The 17,123-nt window shown below is 38.9% G+C and overlaps 2 protein-coding genes and 1 non-coding gene across 3 annotated transcripts; 2 read left to right on the top strand and 1 right to left on the bottom strand.

Annotated features, from left to right (window-relative positions):
* Positions 1–461: 461 nt before the first annotated feature.
* On the bottom strand, positions 462–533 carry trnam-cau. The gene has a single exon. It is a non-coding gene; the product is annotated as a tRNA-Met (tRNA).
* Positions 534–1,083: 550 nt separating this feature from the next.
* ensab (endosulfine alpha b) lies at positions 1,084–11,786 on the top strand. Its single transcript, XM_010905568.5, has 3 exons — positions 1,084–1,292; positions 6,742–6,864; positions 8,373–11,786. The coding sequence occupies exons 1-3, from the start codon at positions 1,242–1,244 to the stop codon at positions 8,541–8,543; spliced, it is 345 nt and encodes a 114-aa protein (XP_010903870.1). The 5' UTR covers positions 1,084–1,241; the 3' UTR covers positions 8,544–11,786.
* A 2,500-nt stretch (positions 11,787–14,286) lies between these two features.
* On the top strand, positions 14,287–16,782 carry mcl1b (MCL1 apoptosis regulator, BCL2 family member b). The gene is made up of 3 exons (XM_010905569.5): positions 14,287–14,969; positions 15,159–15,409; positions 15,553–16,782. Exons 1-3 carry the CDS (start codon positions 14,474–14,476, stop codon positions 15,667–15,669), a joined length of 864 nt encoding a protein of 287 aa, XP_010903871.1. The 5' UTR covers positions 14,287–14,473; the 3' UTR covers positions 15,670–16,782.
* The last annotated feature ends 341 nt before the right edge of the window (positions 16,783–17,123 follow it).

Here is a 17,123-nt window from a genome sequence, read left to right on the forward strand (position 1 = left end):
TTTGATACATAGTTGCTGTATTTTGTAGTTTATTTTGATACACTTAATATTAAGGTATTTGGTATCATTTTAAAATACATTCTGATGCATCTTTGCCGATCTCTGCATACGTCCGAAACACCTCACTAGAACGTTCAATGCAGAAAGTTACTGTCTAAAACAGTACGATGCTTCTGACGGGCCACTTTTTATCTTGTCTTGTCTTGTCTGAGGACTTGTCAATTGATCCAGTATCCAGTAGGCGGCAGTATAGAGCGCCCCGAGGAGAGAAAGTATCAGAGAGAGACATTGGGACACCACTACTATGCTACCGGACTACACAGAAGCAAGTTCAGGGTTTTACAAGATATTACGCACACTGCTGCATGCTTATGTTCAGTTTAGGAAAATTGGTCAATCGGAGGAATTGTTGAAACCTCTTAAAAGGTTAGGATTTCATGCAGAGTAGCTGAGAAAATAGATAGCAGAGGATGGTTTCGATCCATCGACCTCTGGGTTATGGGCCCAGCACGCTTCCGCTGCGCCACTCTGCTTCATGATGAAAAGGAAAAAATAACACTTCAAATACCATTGCAGTTATTGCACCAGTAGTGTCTCAAATGTGTAGGCCATCAAATCAAGCATATATATGTAAATGGTTCTGAACAATAATGAAAACGTGTCACATTTCAATTATTTGTACTATTAATAGCTTAATTTCAGCTAACTAAGACATTGGCTCGGATATATATTCTGTATCTAGATTTGGCGAAAATTAATAACTATGTATGTATTAATTTCTGAATATTCCAGTTCAAAAACACTTTTGGTAAGTAATGTTTTTTAGGAAACATTCTGAACCGACCCTTCTGCGAAATAAATGCACCTCTGTAGTTGATGCAGCGTTACGTAGCGGGTGCGGTTTACAACCCAAGTCTCCCCATTCTGGCCCAGAAGTATCTCTGGACACATAAATGTCAATCAACAACTCGTTACGATTTGGAATACTTAATTGGCTACCCTAATAACATATATGATTTATATATGTCATACATTGGTTAGTGTATATGTCTATCACAAATGGCGAGCCCACACGGTGATGTCACAATTTACCTCGCCATTTTTGTCGAGTAGCAATCGTGTTGTTCATAGGCGGATTAGATTTTTTTTTTTTAAATCACAGGTAGGTAGAAGAACAGACCTGCATACATTTTAACCTGCGTTTTCAATCACATCGAAGTTTCTGTGATTGTAACTGCGTGATGTCGGAAAATCTGTCAGATACTCAGATGGAATTTGAGGACGAAAAACAGGTGGGTTAATATATTGACACTTTTTAGCTGGCAAGCTAACACGCTATTAATGTTGTAGCTAAAGTGATGTTTACATTGCTAGCAAGTTAGCTAGCTTTATAGCTTTTTTTATGGCATACAACCTGTCTCGCTTAATCGCAGTGACCATAAATCTGTTTGTATGCTCTTGAGTAAAGCGTGTTGTTGCCACGATAAGAAAAAATAATATCTAAAGCTTGCTAGTTACTGTATTTAAGTTTTCACGTCTGTCTTTGGCATAAGAGTCCACAGGTTATGAGATGTCCGGAGACGGTTTGCCTCGGCCTTATTGGGCAATCCTGTCACTGCAGTGCTAGTTAAGCCTTTGGATACTTATTAGGCGAACGGTACCATTTATTTGAACCTATCCTTTGAAATCTGTGTTACAATGGACACCCGGGACCTTGATCACAGTCACGTATAGACGAGTTGTTTAGTCATACAGTTTATAGATGGAGATAAACAATAGTCTATCTAAACTAGTTTTCAGTCCTCTGCACAGAAAGTATGCTAAGCTAATAAAGTACACTAAAAAAGGAGCCTGTACAGGCACGCACAGCTACCTTGATTGCTTTTTTTTAGGTTCTGGAACGTTCAGATAGAAATGTGATGTGTAGATCAAACCTGCCTCTTAGAATGTTGAATTTGTATTCTCTTTTGCACTATTCATGTGATATCTGCAACAGCCAAGAACGTTCTGCAAGTTAAAATGGGCCTTGATGATGATTAAGTTAAGTGCTTAGATTTCACCTTGGTCTGTTGACAAACCCTCTGGTTATATCAGTATACTTTGATTGGGATGTCAACTGGTTCACCCTGTCAGTGTTAAGCATTGCTATGAATAATAAGATGGCATTTTGTTTTAATTTAAGGGGAAAAAGCACATGTGAGAATAGATAATGACCTGTTAATGAGTTAATCGGACGGCTTTTCCACCCTAAAACATTTTCTATGTGCCCCTGCAAATTATACAGTCACTGTGCTCTGCATGGAAGGAGAGAGGTTGCAGAGCAATTTAATAATGGAGAATATAATAATGGCTGAATTCTGCAAAGTCTGTGGACTGAGGCAATAACAAGGTGGGTCCTCTTAACCTACTTTATACTGGCTTCTGTCCTTGGATTGGCTGCCTACAACTCTGACAGAGAAGGTTAAACCAGTTTGTCTTGTGCTGAAGTCTCCATAAAGCAGTAGGCTAAACTCCTTTTAAAAAGGTATAGCATAAAGATGTTATGTGAACTTTTGAACACTGCAAACTCTATACATAAGGCTTTGACCAGCAGTTACTTAAGGCTTATTTCTGTATAATTTTTCTTTTACTAATAATTGCCAGCCATGGCTTGTGTATTCTTGCTGACAAACACACAGCTTTATGAATGGGAAAACCTTTTATGGCGTCAATAACATGTCAGAAAAGTGTGCATGTGTGATCCAGTGAAATAATGGACATGAAGCTGCTTTGTAGTCACATTTAATTCTTACTCAATCATAATCTGTCTTTTGAGTGAGTTGTTTGCCACATGCAACCAAGAGGGTGTAAGAGTGTTGCAGGAGAGCATGTAGAGTTGTGACTCATACTATGAGGATGCTTCAATGCCCGCAAGTCATTTTCATGGTGTTAGCCCACTTACATGATTTAGATTAAATCCTCTCTAAAAATTGCATTTGTTTTATTGTAATCAGACAATGTAGTTTTTTCTTCACATCATGCCTGAAATGATAAAGGACATACATATTTTAGTGACCAAATGCTTTATACTTTTTCTGTGATATCAAATGTCTACATATTAGTGGTAACAGTGTTAAATGCGAGGAAGGTGATTGTATTAAGGCAGTGTTCTTCAAAATAGGGCGGGGTGGCGGTACGGTAAGTTGGCCCGTCACACATCAGAATTTGAGGCCCCTATCTTAGAAATGTATATTTAAAGGTGCCATTAGTAAGATCTCCGCCACACTAACTTAGACAATTATAGTGATAATATGAAGGGTATTAAGTAAAGATGTTACTTGAAAAATAGTACTAAACAAATAGTTATTGTTGGCGTACTCAGTCATGGCCCCTAGCCTGAGAGAATGATACCAGAAGCATTTGTCTGCTCGGTTACAGTTATTCCATAGGCAGGATAGGTTATTAAAATTGTAATTCCAAATCACATGTTGTATTAGCTAAAATGCCAAGCTAGTTAGCTGTTATCTCTTTAGCTCCTAGGCTAAACATAGATCACTATGTCTGTCCTGTGCCACTACTACCCAATGAAATTTAGCTATATTATAATTTGGTTATCGTTATATTACAGGCTGGATAGGCTATAAAAAAGGCTAATTCCAATAACCTAACGACATAGCTAGACAGTTGTTGATAGATTGATTTAAAGGCTATTGTGAGTTGAAAATACATTGTTTCTGCTATTCCCTTTGTAGACGCTAGAGAGGAAAATGCTAATTTTCTGCAATTTCTCCACAGAGCTTACAGAAATGATGATAAAAATCATCACTGCTGTAATATCATATGATTTATTTGGAAGTGTGTAATATGACCAGGGGTGAAAATCTGATCAACTCTGGAGGGGACAATTGCATACAATTTTCTCAAGAGCTGTTCTTGAGGAGGCCACCAAAAGTAGTGCTGTAATACTGTTTTAGTTTGCGCCTTGTAGCTACGTGCATTGAGTGCCTTTCAGACGGTTAACACAAACACTGTCACCTTGCCAGCTAAGGAACACTACATACATTGCATTGCAAGCTTCTCTCATTGACTTGAATTCAAACAGCTGCAAACACTGGTTGATGTTGCTGTAGCTAGCTAGCAAATATCAGGAAACTGCTAGGGTGGGGGGTTGCAATCTTTTGAAACTTTAAAACATGCTATTAAGTGTATATAATGAGCAAAATTGCTTTCACTGCATATTAGTAATAGTATTGAAATTGCATAATTATGTTTACAGTGATATATTGGGGGGGCACAAATCATAATTTCCCCCAGGATGGGGGGGGTCATGTCCCACCATTCTCCCGGGGATTTCCGCCTATGAATATGACCATGGTTGGATTGATCGTGGGTGGATTGATAACTGAGTACATACAGTTCATCAGAAAGGCTACAAATTGAGACATAAGTCTGTATGCCAGCTCTCACTAGATAACAACCGGACGATATGGCCTTTTCTAGTCCATCAGCTATCCGTTCTATCATCTCTCCTGATTCAAACTCTCAAGCACTGGAGTCTGTCAGTAGAATTTACGTCCGGCCATGGTCCCCGGCCACTACTCCCTAGCAAAACTTTACTTAATTTAAAGCCACATGCACATGCTACTACCCATACTTAACATACTGTAGCGTGCTATGATAATGTAAGGAATTTACTTATCGACTACGCATAGAAAGTGATTTGTGTTTATTTCACGCAGTTCAGGTTTAGAATTTTGTTCTGGACGTCCACCCACAAGGTTAAAGATGTTGAGTTTTGGCTGTGTTAGAGCAGCATCCTGTCAACTGTGTCGATCAAAGGAAAATGTAAGTACAATGATTCATTAGCATCTTTGATTACATATCCTATGGTTACATTTCAATTTTCATTATAGGTACAATAGCACTCCTTATCCTTTTATTAATGTTTGAGTTGCTGGAATGATCTTTACTATTACTCTTGACTGGCACAAATATGAATGTATTTTCTTAGCTCTTTTTTATTTTACAATCATTTTAATTAAGTAAAAGACCACTTAAATTAAGAAAAGCTTTATGTCATTTTCTCATTTTCATCTACATTTTCAAAAGATGTTTTATGGAATTTGGGCATTAAATATTGTCAATGTGCACTGGCACCTAAAAAAAATAATACATTTTGTCCATTCTCTAGCTGACACTCCTTACCAGGCATGTGCTCTGCCTGGCAAAGCCCTCAGACTATTAATAAAGTCTTTATTGGAAGTCAGAGAGTGCTAGATTGGAGGAACGTTGCACTGGGCTCCTGGCTAGTATTTCCTAAAAGCAGGGACGGACCAAAAACGACTCTTGACGTTGATCCAAACCACCCTACCACCCCAACCAATGCATGTACCCACAAGCAACAGCCCCACAATGATACCTAGTCTCCATCATGATTATACATGCATAATTCTGGTATAATTGCTGGAATTCTGAGACATCGAACACTGTCTGGCTGCTCTGAGAGAAATTAGTTGTATAATTTCAACAAGAATGGCATGAAATAATGCAGTAGGCAAGAGATCGTCCCTTCAGCCAAGAAGGGCTGAGTATGTAAATACACTCTGGGGCCACTTTTAGGTACACCCGCATGCTAACACAATACAGTCTCTAGAGTCTACAGATAATTGTGATTAAAAGCATCTAGTCAGTGGGAGTTCTGTGAGCGAAAACAATCTGAGAGGGGTCAGAGGAACATGGCCGGCCTTCAAAGTTCAAGCTGACAGAAAGGCAACACTCTTAACAGCAGTGGTGTGCAGAAGGTCATCTCTGTAAGCACAAAACATGGAACCTTGAATTGGATGGGCTACAGCAGCAGAAGATGATACCAGTTCTATTTCTATCAGGTAACAACTGTATGACGAGGCTACAGAGGTCTACAGTGGTCATATAATCACCAGAACTGGATTATAGAAGGTTGGGGACACATTGCCTGGTCTGCTGTATCTCGATCTATCCTACCTTGTTTCAGCGGTACAGGCTTGTGGTTCAGCGGTGTGGGGAATTGTTTTTGGAACACATTAGGCCCCTTAATACCAATTAATTTCCAGTACCTTGTTGAATCTGTGCCATGAAGAATTCAGTCTTCTGGAGGCATATCTTGTTTCTTAACGTCCTCATTATCAAACTGAAAATGTAAGTGCCAAAGGTGGATCGGTTACATTTTCTTTTTTTTTTCATTAGAAAGAGCTCACGGAGTGCCTTAGAAATAAAATGATCTAAAATAAAGCTGGAGACCATACATTGGGGCTTTCTATTTCAAAATCTACATACTGTAAGGTTTTAACCAGAAAGTAAGGTTTTGAGAGTGAAAATCTGAAACCTGGAAAAGCCAAACATGTAAAATGGAATTTAGAAAAACATGGCAAAAAAACTGATTTTACCATACTGGCAGTGCACATCCAATGGGTTGTATGAACAACATTTAAACTCTCATTTGACATTTTTGTTGTCATCTCAACTGTTGTTGTCAATGCTAATTCTGAATTTCAAAGAGAAAGTGATTAAATCTCAATGTTATGCTGTTTGATTTGACCCAAATTGAGAGAGTTGACTTGAGTCTTGAAGGTATTAACTCTAGACTTGGTCTCTTCTTTGATGCATGGGCTACTTAGGCCAGTGTTTTAAAGATTTAACTCTCAAATGAAATTCCTTGCATGGAACAACTAGCCACCTACATTGGGATGATATCGGCATTTACAAATGTTTTCTTTGTTTGGACAGGATTCTCAGGAAAAGAACTCCAATCCTGTGAAGAGTGAAGAGGCCAAGTTGAAGGCAAAGTACCCCACCCTGGGGCAGAAGCCTGGAGGCTCTGACTTCCTTATGAAAAGGCTACAGAAAGGGGTAAGCCTTGGGAGAGCTACAAAAAAATGTTTTTGCATGTTTAGTTTAGTGTTAGGCTGGAGGAAGCAAATTCCACATGATACGAAGGAATTGACAGAGACCATTGTTTTATACCTCAGTGATAGACATGATAGCCCTACTTTATTGACAGTTGTAGTAACTGGCAGAAAACATTCTTGAAATGTACATGTGTTGTGTGCCCTATCTACTCCAAAGAACTGAACTACTAAAATGATTTAATCAGACCAATCTCCTATAGCATTATGCGGCATTATGCGGCTATATATGTCTAGCAGACATGAGATTATGAATTAAAGGTAATACACAACTTTTTCCACATCAATTAAATATTTAAGTTGTTGTTAATGGCTGATAAGCCTTGCTGGGAAGTCACTACCATAATGGGGCTCTTGTGTTGCATGTACAACTCTCTGTCGGTGTTCAGAGAAGTGCAGGTGATGGCTTTATGTTCATTATTCACAATGCATTACGGGATTTTGATATTTGGGGTAATTTCCTACTTACCTGGAGTTAGAAAACTTACGAAAACCATTTTTGATATCTTTGCATGCAGCTAGAAGGTTTGAAAAATGTTGTCCCTGATCTTCAAATGACATTAATTTGCTGTTACTCTGGCATAGGGACAGGCTGCTGTGCATACACGATAAGCAGCAAGCCTTTGTTGCCCAGAACATAATATGGAATTCATGAGTAGATGCATGAATATACAAAATCTAATTGCAAGAAAAGGTTAGAGTTGATCAGAAAGCATTTATAAATCAGTAGAAGTTAAAAATACATCATCTTTACACTTTTACTGTGTGCTGTTGCAAGAAGATCATGTTACTAACTCGATGGAAAGCGGTCAGTTCGGTCCAGCCGGTTGGGACGGTTTATTCCAACGTATTTTCGGCACATGGAAGAATGTGTCTATTGCATTTGGTATTTGTTAGTCATTCCGTGAATGTTTCCGTTGCCAGTGATTAGCAGGAGCCTCAATCGAGGACAGTAACATGTCCTGTTCTGTGCAGCACAGACACTCATCTGTTGCTATGGGTTGGCCATCCCTGAATCAGTACCACCGGTCTCCTCGCTAGGCTACGAATTGTTGACAGCTGGCAGTTGCGGTAGGCTAAAGACATGTTACCACTCATCTTTCTTCAACCTGCACATAGAACATAAAGTGTGTCCATCAGTTTCTATAACTCCCTGTTAAGTAGGAAATTAGCCAGAATTTCAGTAGTATCCCATTATATGGAAATTATATTGTATGTATACATACAAAAGTATGTGTATGTAAATATGTGTATACATTCTTACATACTTTTAGCAAACAAAATGTAAAATTCAGGGTGCCTGTATACTCATGTTGTGTATGTTGCTGTGAAATTTGAAGTTGAACTCCACCAAGACACCCTCAGTGTGGGCTCACGTCAATGGATGAAATTAATAGACAGAACTATTCCAAACAACTTGATTTGAATTCCTTCTCTTTTGCCCTAATCCAGCAAAAGTACTTTGACTCCGGCGACTACAACATGGCCAAGGCCAAGATGAAGAATAAACAGCTTCCTGTTGCTGGGCCCGACAAGAACCTCGTCACAGGGGACCACATTCCCACACCACAGGACCTGCCCCAGAGGAAGTCCTCCTTGGTTACTAGCAAACTAGCAGGCTAGCCTAGCCTCCACCAACAAAGCAGGCCCCCAGCTAACGTTCTCACCTGTCCTCCCTTATCATCTTCAGGCTCCACTTAGCATTAACATATTGGGGAGAGCTGTGAAAGTCAGTCTGTATTGCTTATGTGGGTAGGTTGGGGACGGGGAGGTTGGCTGGGACATGTATATTTTTTGACCTTCTCTCCACACGGCTCTGCCTTCTGCGCACTCTGCTCTACCGCTACCCTTATTTCTTGGTTTGGTGTTCAGAGATACATAGATGTGCATTGGGAAGCTGAGTTTAATGCACTTTGTATTATGTGCAGTATGTTTTGCAACCTGAGTGACACCCAAATATGCTGTGTATGATGAGGGAGTTAGGATCCATGACCGCTCCACATTTTTCAATGTTGTGTTCTCATCAAACCGGGGGGGGGGGGGGGGGGGGGTAGATGTTTGTGTATTTTGCTTGCACAACAAATCTGTGAGGAAAGGGAACAATGGTGAATTATCTAAAGGAAAGTAGTGGTAATACGTTGGGAAGTGTGTTAACTGAGTTGGGATCTCCTTTCTCTCATTGGTGTGTTGTGTTTTGTCAAACACAAATCCACCTGACAGAAAGGAATAGGAAATTGTTAATTTCATGCTCACGTCACTCACTCTTAACTCCCTGTTGCTCTTTCATTTCTAAATATGCTGCATGATTGTAACATGTACAGGGCCCTAAAATGACCTTTTGTTTTTTGATGGAGCATGTGGGCAACTAAGTTGAATATATAGGTTCACACAAGATGTAGGTGCACAGTCTAACGTATTCAAGCTTTTACAGCTATAGTCCTTAAAACAGGTGTGCCTAAATAAAAATGCCTGGTCGAATGGCTAATATTTAGGTGCATATGTGAGTAAAAAATGGGTGCACTGTCAAGCCTTGACAGACAAAATGTGCTAATCTGAAGGAGTTCGGTGACTGAAATAATAAGCAATTCAACTGAGCCCTAGAATATCCCTTGTCACTTTCCACACCTACGTTGCATCCTTCTCAATGTCCTGAAAACCAACATACTGTACCCTGCCTGTGGCGAACGCAACGGTCAAGCAAACCGAATACACCTGTAGGATTTTAAAGATAGGAAAAAAGGCCATTCTTTAATAATGTGCAATCATTTAGAATTGGTGGGTATTAGATTGCAACAAGAAGCCTAAATGTTTTAGTAGGAGCTTACATTCAATCTAAAGTAATATGGAAAAACTGCATATTTGGTATGATTTTACTTATTATTCATAGTATCACTCTTTTTATAGGAGTTATAGCTGAGAATCGTTTCCAGAAAGAACAAAATATTTCCTAGTTTCCTCTTACATTAGTTGTTACCTGTCATTCAGCTGTTCTATTACTTGCCCTCAGACTTCCCTTCAGATTGCATGTACATTCTCTATTGACATTGTAAATGTACAAATCTGTGATCTTACTCATGAGGTGAACAGTGGTCCATCTGATAAACTGGCCCTGACTGGTCTCTGGTTCACACAGACCTGAACAGGGACACACTACGTGCTTTAGGGACATTTCATGACCTTAGTAGAGGGAGGCCAGGTGAGTGTATTCACTGGGACCGGTTCTCAACTGTTAGTATTATTCTACTTCTATGTTATCTGTTCGATAACATTTAAAAGTTAGAATTCAACTGGGATTAAAAGTAATGTGTTGTAGGCTGTTATTAATGACAATTAGTCATCCTCTCTCACTGTATTTTAATGATTAAGGAGCTATCACAATTTGCCATGCAAGTAAGTACACATTTTGTCATGGCCTAGGGTGGTCTAGCAGTCTTAAGCTGCTGGCCTCCATTGCACATGTACTGCTTTCAACATGGGTCGGATTCTGGCCTGGTGCTATTTTAGCACACTCACTCTATCCCACTGTTAAAGTTAAATATATATATTTTTTATTTTTTAAATAACAATCGCTCTCCCACCTTGTCATTTTTTGAATTTTAGACACTGACTTGACTGTCAAATTGCAGAGAAGATAATTGACATTTGAGTGTGCAAGTCTAAGATGGCGTGTGTGAATGTATACTGATTTGTTCCAGACAGTGTATATAGACTTTTAGGGGTGATTATATTATTTTTCTTTTGATTTCATTACCTGTACTTTTCTGGGCTTCGTTATTTAATCTTTTTAATTTAAAGTTATCCATCCAGATTTTGGTTATTGATATTGAGTAAATGCAATAGAAAATGAACAAGCGTCCCAATTCAAGTCAAAGATGTCCGTTTTATTCATTCTTTCTATTGTTATGCATTTAATCTTAACCAATACCCAAAATCCAGTTTGATAACTTAAAGCGGGCTATTCTGGTTTCTTTCTCTTGTCTGTGAATAACTACTACTACTTTCTGTTTTTTTACTACAGAGACAAAGGAATCTGGATAAAATGAATGTGTAGTTACTGCTGATTCAGCCAGACAAATCTTAATTCTATACCCCCAAAACAGAAATTCAACCACTCCTACCTTGAATAATGTGTCAGTTGTAGACTGGGCTAACCTCTCAAGAGTTGGGGATATTTTCCATTTAGGTTGCTGGCAATTCAGGTTATCAATTTAGATTCTACCCAGGTATTGACATAGTCCCATGTGGATCAGTGCAATCTAAGTTTGGAACTGGCGGTCTTGAGTTTAAATGGAATGGACCCCCCTTGTTACTTGAACAGAGTGTGGAATTGTAAATCATTAGTTTGCTTTTCCAGGCATAATATAAATTGATTTATTAAAATCAAGGTTGATGAAACAACAGGACATCGATTAATGTGCTACATTTATGTGCACTTTTGCTTTATATGGAGCAAAGCAATGTTCTGAGGGATATGGCAGGGTGTGTTTAAATACCATGTCTCCTGTTCAGCCATTATAAGTATGTGCCAGAATGTAAACAAATTAAAATGATGGTGTCTAAGGTACCTTTTGCTGCTTACCTTAACTGTTTTTTTTTTGTTTTTTTCCGCATACAGTACAGATGTTTTTCATGTATTCTCTTACTGCATAACTACAATAGTTTATCCTGGCCCAAGATAACGGCAGGGATATTGGGAGCTCCCTTGCTCCCAGTAGCTGGGGGGAGGGGCTACATTAGGATATGCTGATTGTGGTGACAAAACAGAAGATTTGAAGAATTAGAAAGTACATGAGTATAATGTTTCAGTTCTGTTGGACTAGTGGAAAGGATTTTTGTCAGTATTTGAAATAAACTTTTACATATGAATTCCTATTTGCACATTTTGTTGTTCTAACATTGATGTGATAACCAATCATTGCATTTTAGAAGTTTACACAAGAAACTAACCAATAAACCACCTCAACTGTCTCTAGTTTAATTGATCTTTTTACCCACTCAGAGTGGTTGAAATAACTACTTGTATTATATGCAGTACGTTGACGTTTTTGGTCACAAGGGGTCAGCAAAACTCAATCACTAGTACTTGAAGGTCTAGGACTACAGGAATGCCATAAACTCGCAAGTACGACATTTCCGTGTTGGACAAATATGCAACAAGGTCGTTACCACGCATTTACTTGCATAACTGCGCATGTGCTGGCCATTAAATCCAAGGCACTGCACATACAAAGCTGTTCTGAACCAACCTGAAAATGTTTCCTTTAGTTTTAGTAATGGTAGTTTTATCTACCTAAGACATGTTCTAAACAGGTTTTCCTTTCTAGCCCTGAACACTACTGCGGTGGACTTGGTGGAAAATCCGGTCTATGATTACGGACATTCAGAAATGTCTGACCGCATTCGGGGGGCGTTTGTCCTTGACGTCACGTAGCGCACGTCTGCCGTGATGTCACTTAACACACGACGTAAAGTCCGAGATAATTCTTCAGCTAACGTTACTATATGTAACTCAGTCAGTTACTGGCGCTAATAGACATACTTTTTTGCTGGTTTCATAGCTAATTGGATAAAGTTGCAACTACTACAATTATTCTGACAACGTTTTTTCCTATGTGGCTACTTATTTACTTGATGTCTTTATTTAGACAGCATTTCATGGTACTACCGTGCATTACAGAAGTATTTGGACCGTTTTGGATAGAAACACACGTTGTGTTGTATTAAGCAGCTGAATTCCGAAGTGTACAGCGACATTTTATTTTCTCAGATTACACCAAATACCTTCAACTTGTAGGGCACTTCACCTTGCAGCAGGACAATGACCCAAAACAAACATACCGCTAAGCAACCAAACCGCTTTTCAGGACCCAATAAGTATAATGTTCTTGACTGCCCACGTCCATCACCCGAACTGAATCCATTTGAGTAGAAGGCAGGGCTAAAGTCACAAATGCCCTGAAACAAACTAATTGCAGCAGAGTTTCACCAGAAAAGATACCAGGTACCAAATATGTCTAATTATTAAATTGTGCAGCATTGCTTTACAAAAACAACATAACTTCTGTCAATATCCAAGTTCTGATGGACTGCACTTAACATTCTGGCAGAAATCCTAAACTGTGTAAGGCTGAAACACTAATGTACAGCTGCCAGAACAACTATACTAGTAATAAAACTGTTGAAACATAGGGTATGGGATTACCCTATGGAAGGTGATTGAGGATGCTGCATTATGGTCTCTGACTCTAAACCAACTTTGCAAAGTAACATCTTTGCCATTAACCACCACTGGAGGTCTGGTGGACCAACACCATGGGTCAAACAAAAAAATTTCTCCTAGACAAACACCTTGACATTACTACAGCTACTCAAACCCTTTCACCTGACACCTACTTGTAGGGGGAAATTGCCTTCTTGTTTGCTTCTCGTTCCCTTCAGTCATTAGTCCTCGTAACACATTATAATGAATGAGATTGTGACTGTAGGTCAGAGTTCAGTCTGTAGCAGCATGTGAAACCTGTTCATAACCCCTGACTTCGTTATGTCCCTGGTATGCATTCACAATATGTACTGTATATAATATATTTAGTTTTTATATTTAAATCAGAGATGGTTATGTATTTGTGTGACATTGAGTCATTTAAATGTAAATGGGAGCTGAATTTTATTGGGCAAGTTAGGGGGACACAATGACATCAGGGACATTTTGGACATTTTTTGTCTCTATGTATTACAATCATCTGACTAAGACGATAATGTAGAACTTGTTGGTGGAGAACCTGAAGAGACCCCAGACTGCAAGTCAGAATATCTTCACAGGAAAAAGGAAATAGTGTTGTATTTGTGTGTCCGCTTACTCTTTGTCTGCTCCCTTGCTCTGTGAGAATACGTTTCAAAGCACTATGAGACTGAAAATCTGTCTGAATTTAGGATTGTTATACCGTGTAACATGATTTGAATGAAGTTTAATATTAATAGTGTACCATGTGAGGGCATTATATGCTCTCCGTCTTCAAGATTCTATATTATCATAACTAATGTTTCTACATATTAATTTACAGCAGAGATAATGTTTTAAGATTGTGAGGTTCAAGAATAGCCTAGAATATACTGTTGCTCAAAAGTTCTAGTCTAGTCTGTGGAAGGCGTTCCCTTCATCTCGCTAGGTTTTTATGTTGGTTTAAATGTTTGCCACCTTTTAGTTGCCAATAATTATTAAACTTTGAAATTCAGCAAAATGTATTAATAATTCGTCAGAGAAGCATGTTTGTTTTAAATATATATTTTACTCTAAATTCGTGTTGCATACGGATTTCCTTAAAGTGTAAAACTCCTCCCAGTTCCTTTTCGATATAGTCGTTCATTTCCGCTTCATCGTTACTGTTCAAGGCTTGCAGTCAACAATGGAGGACATTTAAGAAACGGAGTAACCGGGGCGTGCTAGTTCTTTCTACAGTAACCACTGGACGTGTAACCTTTTCCAAAAGCGGACATTTATTTTTCAAAAGCGCTTATTTTTTTTTATGTTTATCTAAGCTAAACGTATATTCAAGATGAACCTGTCGAAATCGCTTACACGAGCCACAACTACGATGCTCAACGTTCAAAATGGAGTCGTGGGATCTTTGTATTCTGGTGCCCCTTTGTGCTATTTTAGCCCGACAGGGCCCTTATGTCCTGCGGCCTCTTCGAAGTCCAAAATGGACGTTGATTTAGGAAATGGGACTGCTGATACTCCTGTCCGACCTACGAAGTTAGAAGTAAATATGACGAAACCCAACGTATTGGATAGTCGTTTGTCAGACCTGGCCGACGACTCCGACGACTCATTGCCGTGCACTCCCCTGATGGTTACTGAGTGTAGTGCGGGGTTATCACATTGCCCATCGGGCAATGAGGTTTTGGACAACGATACCAGACAACTCATTGAGAATTTATTAAGGGACTACACAGGACTGTCTCAACCTCGTTGGAAACAAAACAAGTCTCTTGTGACGATGAAAAGAGTGGTGGGCGACGTAATAGCCAAGCACACATACGCATACAAGGGTACAGTAAATTATCATTATCTCTAGATGTACAGTAAATCACGATCGCTAGATAAGTAACTGTTTGATTTCATTGTATGTTAACTTTGTATTTCGTAATGTTTAACCTGGTTTTATAAGAGCAATAGCCTGCTGTCACGAATATGGCTAGTTTTTAACACGGGCCTTTTTTAAATATATTTTTTTTTAGGTATGATCTCCAAACTTTGCTTGGATGATCAAGGGGATGACATGGGTTTCATCACGTCTGTGGCCAAGAGTCTGTTCAGTGATGGGACTACAAACTGGGGTCGCATTGCCAGCTTGGTGGGCTTTGGGGCAGTAGTGAGTCAACACCTGAAGGAGATGGGCAAGGGAAACTGCGTTGAGTTGGTTGGCCAAGAAATCTCCACATACCTCCTCACTGACCAAAGGGCCTGGCTCGTGAAAAACAACGCTTGGGTGAGTTTTGTCTACAGTGACTGATATTGCATACGTTTAAATTGTTTTAAAAGTTCCATGACAAAATGGGATGGGAACACAATTGAAATGGATTTATCAGTTCATTAAGTATAAAAAAAATAATCTGCCTTTTTTTCCTTCAGGATGGATTTGTAGAGTTTTTTCATGTAGAAGATCCAGAGTCCTCAGTAAGGAACACCCTTATGGCCTTTGCAGGAGTTGCTGGAATTGGGGCAACACTTGCCCTGTTAATCAGGTGAATTGGACTATAAAAGACTTCTTGTGGTTCCTTTTTCTCAAAGCAGATTGGACTATTCCTGCAAGTTTTCTGAAATCCTTAATATCAGTGACTACTATGTGGTTAGCCCAAAGGGTAAGTCTGATTTTAGGCCATTACTGCATTGGGATAGTCCTCAGTTTAGCAATAAGGCTCATGCTCAAGTTGTTTTTTCAGCATCAATATTTTTTCTGTTTGTTGATGAGACGTATGAGAACATTTGTTAATACATCCCAATATTCATCTGACTCCTAAAATGTAATGGCTGTGTAAAATTGATTTTTATTTAATGTACAAAGGACAGATGTTTTATTTTTTTAATAAATGTATTGAACTTTGACTCATTGTACAGTAACCAAGTTAATTCTTCAGAAAATTGTATACGCAGTCTAAGTAATCAAATGGAAAATCTGACTGACCAAGTTTCCTTAAATGACTGGTTTCTTGTCAATGAGTTACACATGCATAAGGATTTGTGTAAGAACTTTATTGAACTTACAAGTTGGGGCCTTAAAATGTAAACTAAAACTTCAGAAGTTGCGTAGAGGGACTATATAAAATTGCCTTACATGCTTTTGCGTGTTTAAATTCTTTGTAGACAGATTGTGTAAAACAAGAAGTGACTTAATTTTACTTCTGGGTAACTTCGATCATTCTTATCTTAAAGCCCACATTCCTACTGCTCATTCCAAAACCAGTCATGTAATTTGCATGGATAAAATTACTTCCTGATTCCGAACTGCCTGTTGCACAAGGTTGTATTGGAAGGGGGAGGGGGCTCGTTTTGACAGGCACGTCAGTTAAGCCCATTCTCAAGTCTTTAAACATTTAATTACCAAATGTTATGCATTTAAAATGATCACTGGAATTTTAAATGTGGGCTTAAAGATGGGTTCTGGCATTCACTCAGTAGTCCTAATCACCTGGACAATTTAAGCAATGCAGTTCCACCCGGTAAACCGGCCTAACTAACCCTAATGATGCATTATAAGATTACATTAATTTGCTGAAGTCAGTTGGACCAGCACTTGAAAGCTAAAAGGACATGATTGTATACACATTTGTGACCGAAAGGAATAAAGGGTGTGACTTCATATACGTGACTGCAATGGTGTGATTATATACATTTGGCTGTTACCTGCTAGCAAATTTTTAACTCCTCCCCAGAAACATAAAATTCAGTTAAAATAAGCCAGCGGTGGCCTCTACACGGTGTTGCTGAAAATGGACCCACCCAGTAAAAGGCATTTCTGTTTTTTACATGTAGTTTTCTAAATACTGTCAAACATGTTTATTTACACCACACCCGCTGGACAGTGAGGGTTTTTCTAAGAAGTTAATGTTCCCTGGAAACGAATTCGCATGTATTTGCGTCATAGGCATACTGCCAGATTATTGCTTCAGCCTTGAGGTTTGAGATAAATGATAAGTTTTTGT

The sequence above is a fragment of the Esox lucius genome, chromosome 20 (assembly GCF_011004845.1).
Source record: "Esox lucius isolate fEsoLuc1 chromosome 20, fEsoLuc1.pri, whole genome shotgun sequence".
Classification (NCBI taxonomy): Eukaryota; Metazoa; Chordata; class Actinopteri; order Esociformes; family Esocidae; genus Esox; species Esox lucius.

Excerpts from the sequence above, each read along its gene's own strand:
- ensab (XM_010905568.5), top strand. The coding sequence starts at position 1,242 with ATGTCGGAAAATCTGTCAGATACTCAGATGGAATTTGAGGACGAAAAA. Across the intron at positions 1,293-6,741 it reads AATTTGAGGACGAAAAACAG|GATTCTCAGGAAAAGAACTC; the intron begins GTGGGTTAATAT and ends TTGTTTGGACAG. Across the intron at positions 6,865-8,372 it reads TGAAAAGGCTACAGAAAGGG|CAAAAGTACTTTGACTCCGG; the intron begins GTAAGCCTTGGG and ends GCCCTAATCCAG.
- mcl1b (XM_010905569.5), top strand. The coding sequence starts at position 14,474 with ATGAACCTGTCGAAATCGCTTACACGAGCCACAACTACGATGCTCAAC. Across the intron at positions 14,970-15,158 it reads GCACACATACGCATACAAGG|GTATGATCTCCAAACTTTGC; the intron begins GTACAGTAAATT and ends ATTTTTTTTTAG. Across the intron at positions 15,410-15,552 it reads TCGTGAAAAACAACGCTTGG|GATGGATTTGTAGAGTTTTT; the intron begins GTGAGTTTTGTC and ends TTTTTCCTTCAG.